This window comes from Gracilinanus agilis, chromosome 1 (assembly GCF_016433145.1).
Source record: "Gracilinanus agilis isolate LMUSP501 chromosome 1, AgileGrace, whole genome shotgun sequence".
Classification (NCBI taxonomy): domain Eukaryota; kingdom Metazoa; phylum Chordata; class Mammalia; order Didelphimorphia; family Didelphidae; genus Gracilinanus; species Gracilinanus agilis.
The window spans coordinates 343853912-343874272 of record NC_058130.1 but is presented as its reverse complement, the minus strand read 5'-3'; the positions used below and the strand labels follow the sequence as shown (position 1 = coordinate 343874272).

The 20361-nt window shown below is 37.2% G+C and overlaps 1 protein-coding gene across 3 annotated transcripts in view; it reads right to left on the bottom strand.

Annotated features, from left to right (window-relative positions):
* The window catches only part of SCAMP1 (secretory carrier membrane protein 1), a 100576-nt gene extending 82427 nt beyond the window's left edge, over positions 1 to 18149 (bottom strand). For all 3 annotated transcript variants that reach the window (XM_044663220.1, XM_044663228.1, XM_044663237.1), the window contains exon 1: positions 18042 to 18149. In XM_044663220.1, coding sequence (XP_044519155.1) covers positions 18042 to 18098 — 57 coding nt within the window. In that variant the 5' untranslated portion in view covers positions 18099 to 18149. The remainder of the gene's footprint in view (positions 1 to 18041) is intronic.
* Positions 18150 to 20361: the final 2212 nt, after the last annotated feature.

Below are 20361 nucleotides of genomic sequence, written 5' to 3'. Positions count from 1 at the left end.
ATAACTATTTTTAACTTTTACTGATCTTTCATTTTTTGTATCATAATCCCTCCATTACAGAATGCATCATACATTCACCCTTCCTGGCAACCAAGAAAAACATAAGCAAAACCAACAGATAAAATGATTATATCTGTTAGGGAATATAATTTTCAGCATCTATATTTCCAAACCTCTCTACAGAGAGAGAAGAGAGATATGTTATCATCCAGCCTCTAAACACTGGTTTTAATCCAAGTTCAGTTCTATATTACTTTTTTCACTTACATTTCTGTAATCACTATATCTACCTACTAGTTTACACTGTTGTTTTGCATAAATTCATTCAAGTCTCCCTACATTTCTCCACATTCTTTATATTCATAGTTTCTTATATCACAATATTTGACTATATTTACATACTACATACCATAATTTGTTCAGTCATTCTCTAATTATGGGACACCCAACTTTGTTTCTAGGTCGTTTTTTTGCAACCAGAAAAAGTGCTGCTCTGAATAGCCTAGTGCAATGATGGCAAACCTATGGCATGGGTGCCAAAGATGACACACAGAGCCCTCTCTGTGGGCATGTCTACCACTCTCCCCAGACTTCATTACTAGACAGCCAGAGGGACTCTGGGCAGTTATTTCCCTTCCCCCTCTCCATGCACCTGAGGACACTCCTTACTGGGAATGCTTCTTCCCTCCCTTATCTGGGATGTGGGGGGGCGGGGGCATATGGGGGCAGGCATTCCATCTCTAAAAGGTTCACCATCAATGGCTAAGCATATATGGGTCCTTTCTGTGTTTGATTTCCTAGGGGTTCCTCTCAGCAGTGGAATTAGTGGGTCAAATTATTGGAATTATTTGGTAATACTTTATTTACTAACATTTATGAGAATGAAAAGTTTCTAAATCATAAATGTATCAGCCTCATTGCAATATGAGTCAAAAGATCCAAAATTATTTATTAACCAAGACACATGATAATTTGTGTCCACAAAAACAAAGGATGAATCATCTGAACATGATAGATTGTTTTGAATACAAGTCATATCCACAAAATGCAATTATCTTTGCAGAAAACTTTATATGTAGGCATATCATGAAAAATGATTGCAATAAATATAATGTAATCAATATTAAATATAGCCATTTAATATTACAACTATTTTTCTTAGATTTTTATTAATGTCCAAGTACTGAATATGGCAAGAACAACAAAATGCATGAAAAATGAAAGTGACAATGTTTTTAAAAGCAGGAAACAAGTCAACATGAGACATTTCCAAATCTTTCCCCATCCTTAAAAAAACATTCACACTATCTCTATGCTCAAGATGAATTTCTTTTAAAAGCTATCACTGCCTCCACTTCCTTTTTCATTTTGCGATCTGGCCTCTGTTATCACTCAAATAAAATTGTTCTCTCTAAAGTTAATAATCAGCCTGCCCTTTGATCCAGCCATACCATTGCTGGGTTTGTACCCCAAAGAGATCATCGGGGAAAAGACATGTACAAAAAAATTTATAGCAGCACTCTTTGTGGTGGCAAAAAACTGGAAAACAAAGGTATGCCCTTCAATTGGGGAATGGCTGAACAAATTGTGGTATATGCTAGTGATGGAATACTATTGTGCTCAAAGGAATAATAAATTGGAGGAATTCCATGTGAACTGGAATTACCTCCAGGAACTGATGCAGAGTGAAAGGTGCAGAACCAGGAGAACATTGTACACAGAGACTGATACACTGTGGTAAAATTGAATGTAATATACTTCTGTACTAGCAGCAATGCAATGATCCAGAAAAATTCTGAGGGATTTTCCAGAACGCTACCCACATTCAGAGGAAGAACTATAGGAGTGGAAACACAGAAGAAAAACAACTGCTTGAACACATGGGTTGATGCGGACATGATTTGGGATGTAGACTCTAAATAACCACCCTAGAGCAATTATCAATAATATGGAACTAGGTCTTGATCAATGACACATAAAGAAACCAGTGGAAATGCATGTTGGTTATGGGAGTAGGGGAGGAATGGGAGGGAAAGGAGAGTAAGAACATGAATCATGGAACCATAGAAAAAAATTATCTAAAAAAAAATCTTTAGGTTAATAATCAGTCTCTTATTTGTCAAATCTAAAAGGCCTCACATTTCTCTCAGATTTCTCCCCAACATTTGATACCACTAACCAACCCTCTTCCTGGATCTTCTCTCCTCCCTGAGTTTTTGTGTCACTTGTTCTCTCTCTCTTAGCTCTCTTCCTGCCTGATTTTTCCAGCCATCTGCTAGATTATTATCCATCTCAAACCCTTTAATTGTAGGTGTACTCCAAAGTTCCGTCCTTGGTCCTCTTCTTTTTCTATATATTCTCTAGGAGGCTTCATCAACTCTCAGGAATCTATTCACTTTGTGCATATGACTCCCAGATCTACATAAAAAGCACAAAGTCTCTCTCCCCTATGTACTGCCTACCTAACATTTCAAACTGATGTCCCACAGGAATTTGAACTTCAACATATCCTAAAATAATTAACTGTCCGGCCAAAATCCACATCTATCCCAATTTTCCCCATTGTAGATTTCTCAGAAGGTCTTGATCTGTATATCATTAAAACATTCTTTAAAATGAAAATTTGGAAGGAACTGAACATAGAACTAAAAAAAAAAAAATGTAAGCTATATTTAACCAAGTACATACAAGAAAATTCTGTACTGAAGACACAATTTTAAAGGCACTCAAGGGTCAATTTTCAGTACCTTGAAAAAGGAAAGACGCCTCAAAGAAGAAATGATCATAGATGGTATTATTACTCAAAAAAATCTCTTATATCACACTCAGAAAGTAAATTGACAGTATCATAACATCCACTACAACTCACGATAGGTATGCAAGTTATTTCAGAGTCAACTGTCCACATAGTTGTATAATCTAATCATTAGAGCAAAGGTTAAAAAAAAAAATCAAAATCCAATTAGAAGAGGACCAAGAAGAATCAATCATATGTGACTACAATAGTTCCAATCTAACCTACTTAATAATCCACTAAGAGAAATGAGAAAGATAAAAACCAAGCCTCCAATTGGTTAAATTTCTCTACAAATTACAATAATGTAAAACACATTACTGCAATGCTAACGGGAATCCAGAAACTGATTCAGCCTGTGAGCACAAACTTGCAAAGGAGAAAGAAATAGAAGCATAAGGAAAATATTAATTTAGACTATAAACTCATCTGTAACATGTAAGGAAGAGAACAGATTACAGCAGTATCCCCTATAAAAAACAAAAACAACAAAAAATGCAGGAGGGAAGAATAATCCTACAGAAAGTTAAAGAAATAATCAACCCATTTTATGCCAAGAACATTTATAAATAAAACAATACAACAAAAAGATTATTGAATGAACAGATCAGTCAGTTCATTTTAAAACTATCATTTGATGATCACTCTATTGCAAATATTAAAAATATGGAAATAGGTTTTGAACAATGATACATGTAAAACCCAGTGGATTTGCTTGTTGGCTCCTGGAGGGGGGAGGGAGAAAGGGAAGGAAAAAACATAAATCATGTACCCATGGAAAAACATTCTTAATTAATTAAATAAATATTTTAAAATAAATGAATTTAATTAAAATAAAACTATCATTTTATAGTGAAAGTTCCACACTTGGAACAGCTAACATCTGAAACGGGAAGCTCAACTTCTTAGAACTCTCAAAGGTCATGTATGGAAGTAAAAATGGCATTCAAAAAAATAATAAAAGTTAAGAGTTGATCAAGATGATATCCAAGGCATATCTATACTTAAAGACAGTTTTCAAGGTATTCAAAGATCAATTCTTGGTATCTCAAATTGGGAAAGATGCCACAAAAACAGCAATGATCATTAATGTTTTTTAAAAGGTCAACTTTAAAGACATCAGGAAATACTAACCCAATGTCTTTCTCATCCACTTAAAAAACTTTATGAAAATGTATATACATGTATAGTAAATATCTGATGATAGAAGTAAGAACAAATGGGCTTTTACAGACCTCAGCAATCTTCACCTTCACTTGATTGATTTAAACAGTGAACTAAAAACAAGATTCAATTTTTTACTATTTTAAAAAAATCACATGACTCAGGAGAACCAAATGGAGACTTAAAAGTCTTCCTAACAGGACATCAAGACCAGCTTATGAACAAACTAAATACACATGCCTTTTTGGCAGAGTACTTTGAGCTTACTGATGAGGAGAATAGATTCAAGATCAACTCAGGAACAAACTAATTACACATGCCTTTTTGGCAGAGTACATTGGGCTTACTGATGAGGAGAATAAATTCAATGTAGCCACAATTTTAAAAAAGCACTGACAAAGGTTTTCAGGTTATTATTCTTGACAAAATAGAGAATATGAGACAAATAATAGTAAAGATAGGCTAAACTGGTTAAAAGACTAGAATGAAAGAGTGGTTCAAAGTCAATTTATACAGTCTTATAATAGAGAGCTCCAAGGGAACTGTGCTTGGCTTATCAAATCTGTAGATGGCTCATGTTCAGGAAGGGATAGCTCATCCAGTAGATGGCAGTAAGAATCAAAAAAATAAGGGGGCATCCACCATGATCAGGTGGGATTTATACCAGGAATGCAAGGATGGTTCAACATTAGGAAAACTATCCACATAATTGACCATATCAACAATCTAACAAACAAAAATCACATGATTATCTCAATAGATGCTGGAAAAGCCTATGACAAAATACAGCACCCATTCCTATTGAAAACCCTGGAAAGTATAGGAATAGAAGGACCTTTCCTAAAAATAATAAATATATACCTAAAACTATCAACAAGCATCATATGCAATGGGGATAAATTAGAAGCCTTTCCAATAAGATCAGGAGTGAAACAAGGATGCCCATTATCACCTCTATTATTTAACATTGTACTAGAAACACTAGCAGTAGCAATTAGAGAAAAAAATGAAATTGAAGGTATCAAAATAGGCAATGGGGAGACTAAGCTATCACTCTTTGCAGATGATATGATGGTCTACTTAAAAAATCTTAGAGAATCAACTAAGAAAGAAGCTTGTAGAAATAATCAACAACTTTAGCAAAGTTGCAGGATACAAAATAAATGCACATAAATCACCAGCATTTCTATATATTTCCAACACATCACAGCAGGAAGAGGTAGAAAGAGAAACACCATTTAAAATCACCCTAGACAATATAAAATACTTAGGAATCTATCTATCAAAACAAACACAGGAATTATACAAAAACAACTACAAAACACTTTCCAAACAATTAAAACTAGATCTAAACAATTGGAAAAACATTGATTGCTCATGGGTAGAACGAGCTAACATAATAAAAATGACCATTCTACCCAAATTAATTTACCTATTTAGCGCCATATCTATCAAACTATCAAAAAACTTTTTTACTGAATTAGGAAAAACTATAACAAAGTTCATCTGGAATAACAAAAGATCAAGAATATTAAGGGAAATAATAAAAAAAAATGTGAAGGAAGGGGGCCTAGCAGTACCAGATATTAAACTGTACTATAAAGCAGCAGTCATCAAAATGGTATGGTACTGGCTAAGAGACAGAAGGGAGGATCAGTGGAATAGACTTGGGGTAAGTGACATCAGCAAGACAGTCTAGGATAAACCCAAAGAGTCCAACTTTTGGGACAAAAATCCACTATTTGACAAAAAATGTTGGGAAATTTGGAAAACAATATAGGAGAGATTAGGTTTAGATCAACATCTCATTCCCAAGATAAATTCAGAATGGGTGAATGACTTGAATATAAAGAGGGAAAATATAAATAAATTAAGTGAACATAGAATAGTTTACTTGTCAGATCTCTGGGAAAGGAAAGATTTTAAAACCAAGCAAGAGTTAGAGAAAATTACAAAATATAAGATAAATGATTTTGATTATATCAAACTAAAAAGCTTTTGTACAAACAAAAACAATGTAGTCAAAATCAGAAGGGAAACAACAAACTGGGAAAAAATCTTTATAACAAAAAATTCTGGCAGGTGTCTAATTACTCAAATATACAAGGAGTTTAACCAATTGTATAAAAAATCAAGCCATTTCCCAATTGATAAATGGGCAAGAGACATGAATAGGCAATTTTCAGATAAAGAAATCAAAAGTATCAATAAGCACATGAGAAAGTGTTCTAAATCTCTAATAATTAGAGAAATGCAAATCAAAACAACTCTGAGGTATCACCTCACACCTAGCAGATTGGCTAAAATGAAAGAAGGGGAGAGTAATGAATGTTGGAGGGGATGTGGCAAAATTGGGACATTAATGCATTGCTGGTGGAGCTGTGAACTAATTGAGTCATTCTGGCTGGCAATTTGGAATCATGCTCAAAGGGCTATAAAAGAATGCCTGCCCTTTGATCCAGCCATACCATTGTTGGGTTTGTACCCAAAGAGATCATAGATAAACAGACTTTAGGAAAATATTTATAGCCGTGCTTTCTATAGTGGCAAGAAACTGGAAAATGAGGGTATGTCCTTCAATTGGGGAATGACTGAACAAATTGTGGTATATGCTGGTGATGGAATACTATTGTGCTCAAAGGAATAATAAACTGTAGGAATTCCATGTGAACTAGAAAGACCTTCAGGAATTGATGAAGAGTGAAAGGAGCAGAACCAGAAGAACATTATACACAGAGACCAATAGAATGTAATGGACTTCTGTACTAGCAGCAATGCAATGAACCAAGACAATTCAGAGGGACTTATGGAAAAGAACACTATCCACATTCAGAAGAACTACAGGAGTGGAAACAGAAGAAAAACAACTGCTTGAACACATGGGTTGAGGTGGACATTATTGGGGATGTAGACTGGAAACTACCACACCAATGCAACTATCAACAATTTGGAAATAGGTCTTGATCAATGACACATATTAAAACCAGTGGAAATACGCATCAGCCATGGGGGGGGGGGGGATCTGGGTGGGGAGTTGAAGGGAAAAGTAAGAGCATGAATTATGTAACCATGTTAACTTTTCTAAAAAAAATATTTTTCTAAATATTTTCTAAAAAAAATTTTTTTTTAAAAAATAAAAAAAATAAAAAAAAATAAGGGGGCAGCTGGGTGGTTCAGTAGATTAAGAGCCAGGCCTAGAAATAAGAGGTCCTAGATTCAAATCCGACCTCAGACATTTTCTAGCTGTGTGACCCCTGGGCAAGTCACTTAACCCCCACTGCTTAGCCCTTACCACTCTTCTGCCTTGGAACCAATAGACAATATTGACACTAGGATGGAAGGTAAGGGCTTAAAAAAGAAAAAAATCAAAGTATATTTCATAGGCTAGAATATTTGGCTGAATCTAAGAACGTTAAATTTAATTTTTTTTGAATGTAAAGAAAGCATTACAGCTGGGATCAAGACTTCAATCTCTCAAGCAAAAGATATGGGAGAGATGGCTAGAACATAATTCACTTGAAAAGGATTTGGTGAGTTTAGTAGATTAGAAGCACAAAGTCATTTATCAATAATATTTTAATTGATAAATTCAATGGGCCTTTTCCTCAACCTCTCTAGATTCTCAGATAAAAAGTTGCATTATCTAGCCTTGGATTGATCTCTCTCACCTTAGACTGAGCCCTGCATCACCAACTTTTGCTGGAAATATTCAATGGGATATCCTCCTCTAGGCATTTCAAAGTAAACATGTCTCAAACAGAACTCATCATAATCTTTCATCAAAAATTCACTTCTCTTCTTAACTTCCCTCTTTCTAAGTAGGGCACTATCATTCTTCACATCATCCAGATTCATGTTTTTAGTTACCCTCCACTACTCACTCTTTCACTACACATATCCAATCTTTCTGCTTCCATAATAGAAACCCTTAACCCCTTCCCTTTCTTCTACTTACAAAGCTATGTCACTTTAGTTTAGTTCTTCATCACCATTCACGTGGGCTACTTAGATTAGCCTCCTAAAGGTCTCCCTTGCCTGAAGTCTCTCCATTCTCCAACCTATCCTCCAGAAAGCTGCCAAAGTGATTATTTCTAGTGCATAGGCTTGACAATGTCACTTCCCTGCTCATTAAAGTCCAATGGTTACCTATTGCCTCTTGGAACAAATAAAACTCCTGTTGATAAGCACTACTATCTGTCTCCAACCTACTTTCTAGCCTTATTCACATCTAGAACCCTATTGGTGAACCTATGGCAGCTCTGTGCTGGAAGGGACTGCTCTGCTCCTCTCCACTGTGCCTGTGCCTGAGGACACTTTCCCCATCACCCACCCCTCTGCCCAGCAATCCAATGGGAGCACTTCCTCCCTCCCCTATCTGGGGTGGGGGTGGGGGGCTCACATGCGGCATGTAGGTACAGTCTGGGCATTCAGTCTCTAAAAGGTTTGCCATCACAACTCTAGGCCATAATGGACTACATTCTGTTCCTCACATACAGAACTCTATCTCCCTTCTCAATGCCTACACACAGGCCATCCTACATGCCTTAATGCACTCTCCCCTCACCTCTACTTCCTAAAATCCCTAGTTTCTTTCCTAGAGAGACACATGATAGGGCTCTACATTATGGTCTATTACATGAAAAGGGTGATGAATTTGTTCTACTTGGCTCCAAAAAGTATACTAATGAAGGTTAGAAATCATAAAAAGAAAATTTCAGATTTGCTATAAACAAAAATTTCCTTCTAATTTGGATAGATATCTGGTAGTAAGTTTCCTTTTCACAAGTTATTTCCAAATAAAGACTATATGATAACTTGAAGGTCTATGTTGTAGAAAGGATTTTTGTTTCAATATAGGTTGCAGAAGACGACCTCAAAGGTCCCTTCTGGATTGCTCTCCCTCCTCATCTCTGCCTCCTTGAATCCTTGGCTCTTGTCAAGATCAGCTCAAGTACAGCTTCCTACACAAGAGATCTGTCTGATCCCTTCAGTTATAGAAAGGGAAAGGAGCACTTAATGCCTACTATGTGCCAGGCATATGCATATCCAGATTTAACTCACCAATTAAACCTTTCACAGCTAATGGTTTCCTCTTCCTATACACTTATCTTTGCCTTCTATTAGATAATACAATTATCTGTGTGTATATATACATATGTGTCTATATATACATACATACATATACACACATAATACAAATAGTCTTCTATGGGTTTGCTGCTTTTATTTTCATTTACTATGGCTTTTCCATTTATGTTTATAAAATATAATTTGTCTTGTTCTGTAAAGGAAAGAGATAATGTAAGCAATTCTCTTTATGTACATTCACAAAATATTATAAACTCAGCACATGCTTTTTAAAGGACAGTAATCTGGTAAACAGATGAGAAACTTAAGAGTAGAACTGACCATTAAATACTGGGAACTGTAAGTTGCCAGGGTCAAGTTCAGAACAAAATTTGCATAAATAGCTAATACAAAAATGAACACATTCATTATTCTTCCATGTATCCTTATTAATCTCTAGAATCAAATTTTAAATTACTACCAGAGTGGCACTCATACTTATCTTTGACGCTGTAGAAGGCAGTGTGTTATAATGAAATCAAAGCACCTGGATTCAAATTCTAGCTAAGTTCCTGAGTAGCCTTGGACAAGTGACTTAGCTCTCCAAATCTCAGTCTCTTCATCTATAGACAAAATGAGGGGAGTTGGACTGAATGATCCCTAATGTCTGTCCTTTCAAGCTCTTTATCTATAATCCCATTAGTTGAATGAATCAATGAAAATTGACTTAAGTCCTGACTATGTGTCAACAACACTTATTCAGAGTTTGGCAAAAACTGAACAATTTAACTAGCACAACAAAGCCTCCATCTCATGGAGAAAAAAAAAATTTAAATAGCAGATTTAGCATCAAAACAGTATTACAGGGGGCAGCTGGGTAGCTCAGTGGATTGAGAGTCAGGCCTAGACACCGGAGGTTCTAGGTTCAAATCTGGCCTCAGACACTTCCCAGCTGTGTGACCCTGGGCAAGTCACTTGACCCCCATTGCCCACCCTTACCACTCTTGCACTTAAGAACCAATACACAGAAGTTAAGGGTTTAAAAAAAAATAAAAGTAAAAAAAAAAACAAAAAACAGTATTACAGGTCCAGGTCAACCCCTTCATTTTACAGATGAGGATACTGAGATAAAAAATGGTTAAAAGATATGCCATGGGTCACAATGCTAATAAGTGTTTGAGACAGGATTTGAATCTAGGTCTGCCTGGCCCCTGGTCTTGCCTTCAATCCACTTTACTGCCTCTCTAATGACTAGTTTTTTTAATTATATGAATAAAAATAATTTACCCAACCACCTAATAAATACTAAATTCTAACCCACCAATCTCCAAAATTATCTCCTACTATTAGTGCATAAAATATTTTACAAAGTTATAATCAGTGAATATACACTATTTGTTGCAAGGCCTTTTTCATTTTTTTATGTATTTCATGAATCAGCATATACATCATGATTTTTTTAATGAATGTTTAGTTAGTTAAGATTTCATTTATATCACTAGAGACCATTTAAAAATAAGTACTTAATTGTAACTATTTTTGAAACAAATTTTACTAACTGGATTAATGAATTTAATATCCATCCTTTTATTAAATAAAACTTTTTATCAAATAACTTCAACCGCAGACACAACATTTGGAAAAAGTAAAAATAATGTCATCAAGAACAGGAAATAACATTTCATAATGTAAATCCTTTTAATAACAATTCCTGACAACTAGCAGTTTAAGAAGAAACTGAGAAAAATTACTGAATTTTTTAAAAAAATTACTCTATAAAGTGAGTTTCATGTTACACAAAATAGACACTATAGTAATAAGCCAAAGAATATCACAATCTTATATTCAAGATAACTCATCTGCCCTACTGCCACTTTAGAAAGAAAATCTTTCCTTATTTCTATAAATATCAGCACAAATCCTGTTATACAAATTTTTTGCATTAATATTTGCTAAAATGAAATTTGCCCTATATTAATTCTTTTGTTTTATAAAGTTAATTTAAAAACAGCATTCTTTTGGGGAAATTAATTTCACATACAGAGTTTTGGAGACATTTCAAATATACTTGGAGGATTTTTTTGTTTCTTTCTTATCATGGCAAATAACTTTCCTAAGATATCAACCTTGTACAGAGCAAACTGTCTTCTAAACTGCAGTGCAGTGTCCTTTTACCAACAGGTCATTTAAAATGCAGACTTGGCAGGAATCAACAAATCAGCTTTTTTACCACATTAGTCCAACTGGATACTACCTACACTTCAGAAGAATTAAGAGTATCAGGGACCCGCCTGACTAAATAGCTAAGAAAAATGTGGTTAGCTAAAGTTAAAAACAATAAATTGTAAATAATTCCTTGTAAAGGTCTCATAGAGAACCAGACACCAAAAGAGCAAGGGGGCCAAGGCCCAACTGAGGCAAGTAAGCAGGCAAGATAGAAAGAGGAGAGATCAGTAAATCAGGAGACTTAGCATGAAATTCCTAATCTGTCACCAACTATGTGACAGGGGCAGAATCACTATGGCCCTGTCTTCTCATATACAAAATTAAGGATATGGATCATATAATCTTTAAGGTCCATTATGACCATAAAATTCTAGACCGTTTTTATGGCAATCCTATAAAACATCTAAAAAAAAAAAAGAAAAGTTAAAAAATGTTTTATTTAGACTATATTAACTTTTAGAGATGCAACTTAATAAGAAATAAAAGTAAAAATTACTATCTTCTTCCAAAGTGAAGGTGTTGAGTAGAATGGAAGGTGTAAAAGTCTATCAAAACTCATTTGGGACCTATTCATTTTAAAATCAGATAAAATAAATTATTTTTATTTATATTATATGTAATAATAATAGCACTTATTATGTGCAAGGCATTGTGCTGAATGTTTTTTCACAAATGTTATCTCATTTGATCTTCATAAAGGTAGGTGCTATTGTTATCTCCATTTTAAAGTTGAGGAAACAGACAACGATTAAGTGACTTGTCCAGGTTCATAAACTAGAGTCTGAGAACAAATTTGAACTCAAGTTTTTCTGACTCCAGGTCTAGCACTCTCCACTGTATCACCTAAAATGGAACCTTGATTTAACATAGTTCTCTAAAAATTCTACCCAAGGGGCTTTATTTATTAAGCCAACCTATTCAAACTATTGTGCTGAAAGGAATAATGAACTGGAGGGATTCCATTTGAACTGGAACAACCTCCAGGAATTTATACAGAGCGAAAGGAGCAGAACCAGGAGAACATTGTACACAGAGACTGATCAACCTCCAGGAATTTATACAGAGCGAAAGGAGCAGAACCAGGAGAACATTGTACACAGAGACTGATATACTGTGGCACAATCAAACATAATGGACTTCTCTACTAGCAGCAATGCAAGGATCCAGAGCAATGGCCCAGGACAATCCAGAGGAATTTAAGAGAAAGAAAGATATCCACATCCAGAGAAAGAACTGTGGGAGCAGAAACACAGAAGAAAAACATATGATTGATCACATGGTTTGAAGGGTATGGGATTGGGGATGTTGAATTTAAATGATCACTCTACTGAAAAAATTAATAATATGGAAAGAGGTTTTGAACAATGATACATGTAAAACCCAGTGGAATTATTTGCTGGCTACCTGAGAATGAGGAAGGAGGGGAAGGTGAAAATATGAATCATGGAACCATGGAAATATATTCTAAATTTAATTAATTAATTTTTTAAAATGAAATGAAAAAAATGAAAAAAAACCTATTCAAGCAGTTGAATGGAATGGGCTTTAAAGACAACATTATTGTGAAGGTTTAAGTACTAAAACAGGCAAAACTCTAAAAGGTAGCAAGCATAATGTAGTAAAGAAAGCAGTAAACCCATTCTGCTGTGTGATCTTAAGCAAGTAACCTCTTTGAATCTCAGTTTCCTTTTCTGTATAATGAGGAATTTGGATTAAATGAACTCTAATATTTCCTTCTAGGACAATGTCCTATAATCCTTTGTTAGCACAGTAACAATTGCCCATAATTTGGTTCTACCTTCCTTTCTCTGATTTCCCTAAATAGATTATTGACCATTCCCTCATCTTCTGCCAGTCCACATCTTCATAAAAGCTATTCACATGTAGGATCCTAGATGTAGAGCAGTAAAGAACCTCAGAAATCATCTTGTCCAACCTTCTCACTTTACCAATATGAAAACTAAGGTTCAGGGAGGTTAAATTACTTGCCCAAAGTCACTCAAGTAAATAAGGATCTGAGACAGCACTGAAAGGTTGATTCTCAGTTTGCTGTCTACTGTGCCTAGCTCTTTCTCTGTTTAAGTCTTTCCTTTCTTTCAAGTCCCAGCTGTAATGTCATTTCTTGTAAGAAGCTGTATATATATGCAAATTCTACCTCTCAACTCTGGGTCTTTATCTTGGAAGTCCCCAATATATGGAAAATAGAGATTAGTTTTTCCTTCTACATCTGGGACACTACTTCCTATATAAAGCCTTTCCTGACCAGTTGTTAGTGCTATCAAATTTATTTTATATTATCTTCTGTATATTAATGATATTTATGTAACTTTTTAAAGTTTGCAAAGAGCTTCACATTAACTCATCATGTAAGTTTCACAACAAAATAGTTTGTAATTACTTATTTGTGTACATGTTGTATGGCCTGCCCCTCCCCAGTAAAATATAAGCTCCTTGAGGGAAAGATGAGTTTCATTTTTACCTGTGTCTAACACAACAGGTACTCAATGTCTGTTTAATTAGTCTTCTCAGATGCCCTTCATAACCATTATGCCTGTACTTCTATTGTATTTCAGCTTGTGTTGGTAGTTTTTTAACTTGTTCAATCACAGATATGAATGTTAGCTCCTTCGTCTTTGTATCCCCACTATCTAAGTGTGCAGTATATAGTAGACATTAAATTTTACAAATCCTTGACCATTTAAATCCTATTATTGCAACACTACACAACTGTACAATTCTTTGGGACTTTTCTTGCTTTTCTAACCCAGCCCAGATTGTCTGCTCCCACCCACTCATACCCTTTTCAGCTTTGGTGCATTATCTGCCCCAGTTCAATTGTAAACTCCTTGAGGGAAGGGACTATCTTTGCTTTAGAATTTGCATCTTTTCCCAGGGCTTAGCACAGCACCAACCACAAAACAAGTACTTAATGTTTGGGAAGTCAGGTGATGCAAAGGATAAGAGCACTGGGCTAGGAATCAGGAAAACTCAACTTTTTATCTTCCAGAGTTCAAATCTGACCTCTTTAATCTCACTTAACTAGCTGTGTGACCCTGGGCAAGTCACTTAATCCAGGTGGGCTCAGCTATCTCATTTGTAAAATGAGCTGGGGAAGGAAATGGCAAACTACTCCAGCATCTTTGCCAAGAAAACCCAAACCGAGTCATGAAGAGTCAGAAAACTGAACAATAACAGCAAAATGTTTACCAACTATTGACTTAAATCCTTAGTGATTCCTCCTAATTACAGTTCTCATTAGGCACAAAATTACCAATTTCCTTGTGATGTCTCATAATGTCATCTTATACTGTCATCTACTTAGTTTTTCAAATGTATGGTTAACAAAAATGACAGAGAAAAGAGGCTGAACCTGGAACTTCACTGGTTTAGACAGCTCCCAAAGTGAAGAAACTCTCTACCTGATGCAGACCTACATTTTCCCTGCAACTTACAGTCACAGTTGTGTAGAATAAAGACTTGCTCAAAGTGAAACTGTCAATATTGATACCAGACTTTGGACTTGCTAGCTCTGAATCTAAGTTCTCTATCCATTACAAAAAGTTGTCTCATGATGATTTTTTTTTAAGTGAAAATAAAATGAACATTTATTTTTACTGTAAAATTCAGGATTAGTGAAAATTTCATTCATTGAATGTCTATGGAACTACATGGGTTTTTTCTTCTGCTTTAAACCAGCTGATATCAACTCAAGATGGCATGTTGAGATGTCCAAACCTCACTTTAATCTTGGCCATTTTTTTAATTAAAGAAAAACAATTTAGTAAACATTTTTTGGAGCAACTAGGTGGCAGAGTGGGTACAGTGTCACCAGGCCTTGAATCTGGAAGTCTCATCTTCCTGGGTTCAAATTTGGTCTCAAGAAATTTACTAGATGTGTTAAACCTGGACAAGTCACTTAATTCTGCCTCAGTTCTTCATCAATAAAATGAGCTGGAGAAAGAATAGCAAACCATTCCAGTATTTCTACCAAGAAAACTTCAAACGGGTCATGAAGAAGTCATAACTGAATAACAAAAATGTATTATATGCTAAGCACAGTGCAGACCATTGGAGATAAAAATACAAAAGGAAAACAGTCCTTGTCTTAGAAGGTAAGGGAGGCAGTTTATTTTCTAATGGGATACAACATAAAGAATTGAGGACCAAGAAGAGATATTTTAGTTCCCAAATTAAGAGAAGAGCAATGGAAAGTTTGATATACCTTTATAAGGGCAATGGCATTATTTATCTGATTAGTCTCCCTAGGTAAGCTGGTAAAGTATTGGTGGCCAAGTGAGGCAGCACTGGGGCAAGGTCTTGATATAGTAGGCAACTGTGAGATTGCCACCAATCTTAAGTATACAATATGGTGTGTCTAAAGTTAGAAAATTTTAATTTATGAAAAATATGTATAATTAAAACAATTTACAATTATGTGTACATTAAGGGTGTTGGGGAAATATAAACTTGAACTATGTAAACACGACTTTAATTTCTAAAGTAATAGTAATTTTACAATAGCCTGAAAACTTGTATGTCATAATGTTACTGACACATTCTCTAAGCAAAAATTGAGCCATATATCAGAAACTATCACTGACTGCCAAGGTGCCTATGATGACCTAGCTAACATAAAGGAAAAACAATTAAAGAAATACTAATTATGGAAAAACAAGAAAGAACAATAGAAAACAAAATATACTTAAAGAGGGGTGATAAGTAATCAAAAGACCATAAAGTTTCAAAGCAAAAATTTTGTACATGGATTCAAAGATTGAAAGGACCATTAGGCTCTGAAATGAAATTGGTCCAGAAAATTGACCTGAGAACATATAAATTAGTCAAATTAGTCACCACAGAGATTAAGGTACAAGGAGCTCAGTTCAAATGTGAAGGAAAAATATATAATGTAGCTACAGAATTTTGGAAAAAGGAAAAATTAAGAAATAGTAAAGGAGAAATATGACAAAATATAGTGGAAGTATTTGTATGTTGACAAGAGCAAAAAATAATAGAGATTAAAAGAGTGAAAAATTGAAGATATAATTTAAAAAGTGCTAAATTTAGGTTATGTGCTAAGAACTAAAAGTCTTACTTCCTTTAACATTATATCATGACATATTTAACATTTTCTGAGCGTAGACAATTACCTCTGAAAGTATCCCTTCTTATAATGTATCTGGTTTAAAATAACTAAACTATGTCACATGGAATAGCATTATTTAAAACTACTTTTTGCATGGAATTGCTGCAAAGTTTGAGTGTCAGAAAGGGAAGAGTCAGAGCAAAACATAATGACAAAGCAGCAGTCTTTGCCACAAAAATGTACTGAGCTAACAAGAAGCTAAAAATGTGAAAAGAGGCATTATATAGAATAAATCTATGAAAAAAAAGGCAGAACGAATGCTGAAATATAACTGTTGGAGAAAATGTTTCTTTTTCTAAAGGTTGATATTTTCAGTTTCTGAAGCCTTCCTCTGATTACTTAAGGGAAAAAAAACTGAAATTCTGTGAATCTTATTACATTATCTGTGGAGACATTGCACAGGAAAAACTCTCATATAAACAAGAGCTAGAAACTCAATAGTGCTATAACACAGCATGACATAGACATAAGGATTCTTTGACTAAAATCTGAAGTGAATTTTTCTTCCTTTCAGAAATGCCTACTAAAAGACAAAACCAGTACTACATTTGTAGTTTACATTTTTTATATTTAACAGAAGGCTCAAAGAAAAACTTGCAAAATCACATTCGATTACTGCAATTGCATGCTTATTCCAGTTACCTGCCAAAATACCCAAGAGAAATCAAAGGACAACTAACTTTTCACAGATTAGAGAAAGGGGTCGGATTCACATTCACTAAATAGCAGTATTCATTTATGAAATATAGAGCACCTTCAATGAGGCAGTTAGCATTTCCATTAAATAAAACTGGGTGGGAGGCAATCAGCTCACAGAACAAACAATTGGACACTTCCTTTAACTGTTCCACGAGCAAGTATTGCAAAAGCTGTAACAGTCAAGTGAAGGGAGAGAAGATGAACTAGGAAATGGAACCAAGAGACTATGTGACGCACAAAGAGAGGAGTTCGGAAAGTATTCTTGCTGTTTTACCTTGCACGGGGCAGTTGAGATGCCTTGAAAACCATCACTCATCAGTGGGGGTGGGCGAAGAATTTTTTTTAATACTTTTTTCATCAACTTTTATTTTGAAATTAATATTCAGGATACCCCTTCGCCCCATCACCAAACATGCTGAAGGTTGACAGAGTAGGTGCCGAGGAGCAGCAAATACAAAAACCGCTTTTCTCTGTACAACGCAGTACCTGTCATCACCTCCTCCTCCACCACCACACTTCTCCCATCACTCCCACGCAGTAGCTAGCAGCCTCCTTCTAGAGGCACCCCACCCTCCCCCGCAGACACCCGCCCGGGTCCCCATGACAACCCAGCCCCTCTCCTCCTCACCTCCAGCACCCCTCCTCGATGCCCCTCCTCCCTCCTACCCACCCCGGGCCATTTTCTTTACCAAAACACCCCCTCGCCGCCCTTCCCGGGGGGTGGGGGTGTGGGGGGGAGGCGGGGGAGGCACGACCCCTTCCCCTAAATGCAAAGAAGTCCCCGGGGCCACACGGAGGTGGAACCCCACACCTGCCATTAGCCAGTCCTCAACCCAGGCGGGCTCAGAAGGGCCAGAAAGCCCCAAACTTGTGCCGGTGTCCCCGCGGAGGTGCGTCCGCCGGGGCCAAGAGGGCTGGGTGCAAAATGCCGGCCAAGTCGCTCACCTTGAAAGGGTTGTTGAGATCCGGGTCCGCGAACGGGTTGCTGTCGAAGTCCGACATCTCGCTCGCGGGGTTGGCCACCGGAGGGCCCAGGGGCAGAGAGAGAGAGAGACGCTGCCACCGAGGCCGCCGCCGATGCCGCCGCCGCCGCCGCCCCCCTTGCGTGCTCACGTCGCCGCCGCGGAGCCGATCCCAGACCGGCGCGACGGCCTCCTATTGGCGACCCAATGGGTCCGGGCTACTGAGCATGCCCCGTGCCCGGAGCGTCTGCCCCTCCAGGGCAGAATTCCACCGCTCCGGGTTTTCACGGAAGCTCGGTCGGGATTGGCGCTGGGAACGCAAGAGAGGGAGGGAACAGCTTAGGTGGATTCACCATTTCACCCCCAAAAGGGACGGGGTTTGCGATTGGATCGTTCAGTCTTATGGATACCCAGGCAGAGCGGTCTGCAGCGGCAGGAAGCTAGCAGGAGCCCACCTGTAGTCCAGGTGGAGGTAGAGACCTTTTTACTGGGAAGGAGGCGCCCACCATAATTCCTCCTTTCTCTCTGTACCTTCTCCTTCTGCCATCTTTGGGAGAATCATCCCCCACACTCTCAGGAAGGTGGGGAGTTGTGTAGTTAGAATCCACTGCCTGGCTCTGGGGTCGTCATTAGTGGTAAATAATGATGAGGTGTAGTGACGAGTTATATTTGCAATTCTCCAAAAGGAGATGAGGAAATGCTCTGTACCCTCGGGTCCCTGTTGAGTTTTGTGTACCTTTTCTCATTGTCTCCCATGAATCCACCTGAAAATCCCTCTCAACCGTTATGCTTTTCTGGTATTTTGGGTAGCCTCCAAAAGATGGAGAAGTGGATAACATGGTAATTGGTTCCCCTCATCGGGCCTGCTCAGTAAGCTCATTAGGACTAGCTACCCCAATTGGCATCCTGGAAGGACCTCAATAAAAATGGCTGCTGCCCCGGAAGTGATGTAAATAGGGCGTGGTAGGTTGACAAGGGCGCGAGACTAGAGTGACCACGTGCTTCTTGCAAGTCTGAGAAGGGGGAGTGAGTGATGGGTGCTTTGCTTGGGCCCACCCAAAGTTACCACTCTTAGAAGACTCAGCCTTGGAATAACCTAGTGGTGTAGAGCAGGAGAGTCAAACTCAGAATTGAGGAAAGCAGGGTGGGAGACTCATTCTTATGGTAAGATCCCTGCTGAGTCACATCGACTTGGTTTTAAAATGTCGTGTTATGTTGTATTTTTATTTGTTTTGTTAAATATTTCCCGATCACATTTTTTTATCTGGCCCAGCTGCACTGAGGAGGTTTGACACTCTTGGGATAGGATTCATTTCAGTTCTATTCGATAAACATTTAAGTGCCTACTATGTGCCAGGCAAGGGCTGGAAATTCAAAAGGAGCTGAAAGAGAGGCCCTACCCTCATGGAGTTTACAACTTAAGGGAGGAAACAACACCCAAAGCAAGTTAATATTTAAGAACATGTATGCCTCCCCTTTCGCAGTATATTTACCTTTTGTAGGCAAGATAAAATAGTGGGCCTTGGGGTCAGGAATATTTGGTAATCTCATTTCCTAAAGGTACTTGCTGGCTCAATAACATTGTTCAAGTGTGTCACATACACAATCAACTTCTTAGTGTCCCCAGAATAACTTTATAAAACTAAATTATAGAGCACTTGCATATCAGCAATAGACTAATAATCCACAGACTTCACAGACCAAAGCATGACACCAAGGCTTGTATGATCAGACAGTCAGAGGGTGGAAAGATGAGTTATAATCTAACCAAGGAACTCACCTAGCCCCTATAGTCCCTTCTAGCTTTAAATCTATGATCTTAAGTGCAAAGGCTATTGGAAAAGCCCCTCCTGAGTCATACACACCGGCCTTTTCCAGTGTTAAGCTAAACAGTGACTGGCACGGGATGAGCAAGCTTGTATGGGTTACAATCTGCACCACCAGATGCTCTGGTTACAGTATCAGATCTCAGTGTCTTACCCCTTGAAAATACACTCCTCTTCTGAGCTTCCCCATTGTTCTAGAAAATGCTACCATCCTAGATACTCAAGAAGTCTCTCTTACTCATATTTTAAATCAGTTGCCAAATCTTATCATTTCTACCAATAGCATATCTCGTGTTGGACTGTCCAGTTTCTCTTTTCTTACAGCCACCACCTTAATTCAGGTCCTCAGCAGCTCTGACCTGGACTATGGCAACACTTTCCTAATTGGTCTCTCTAATTTACTTTTCTCTCTCTGCATCCTACCCACAGTTGCCAAAGTGATTTTTCCTAAAGGAGAGGTCTCACCATGTTACTCCT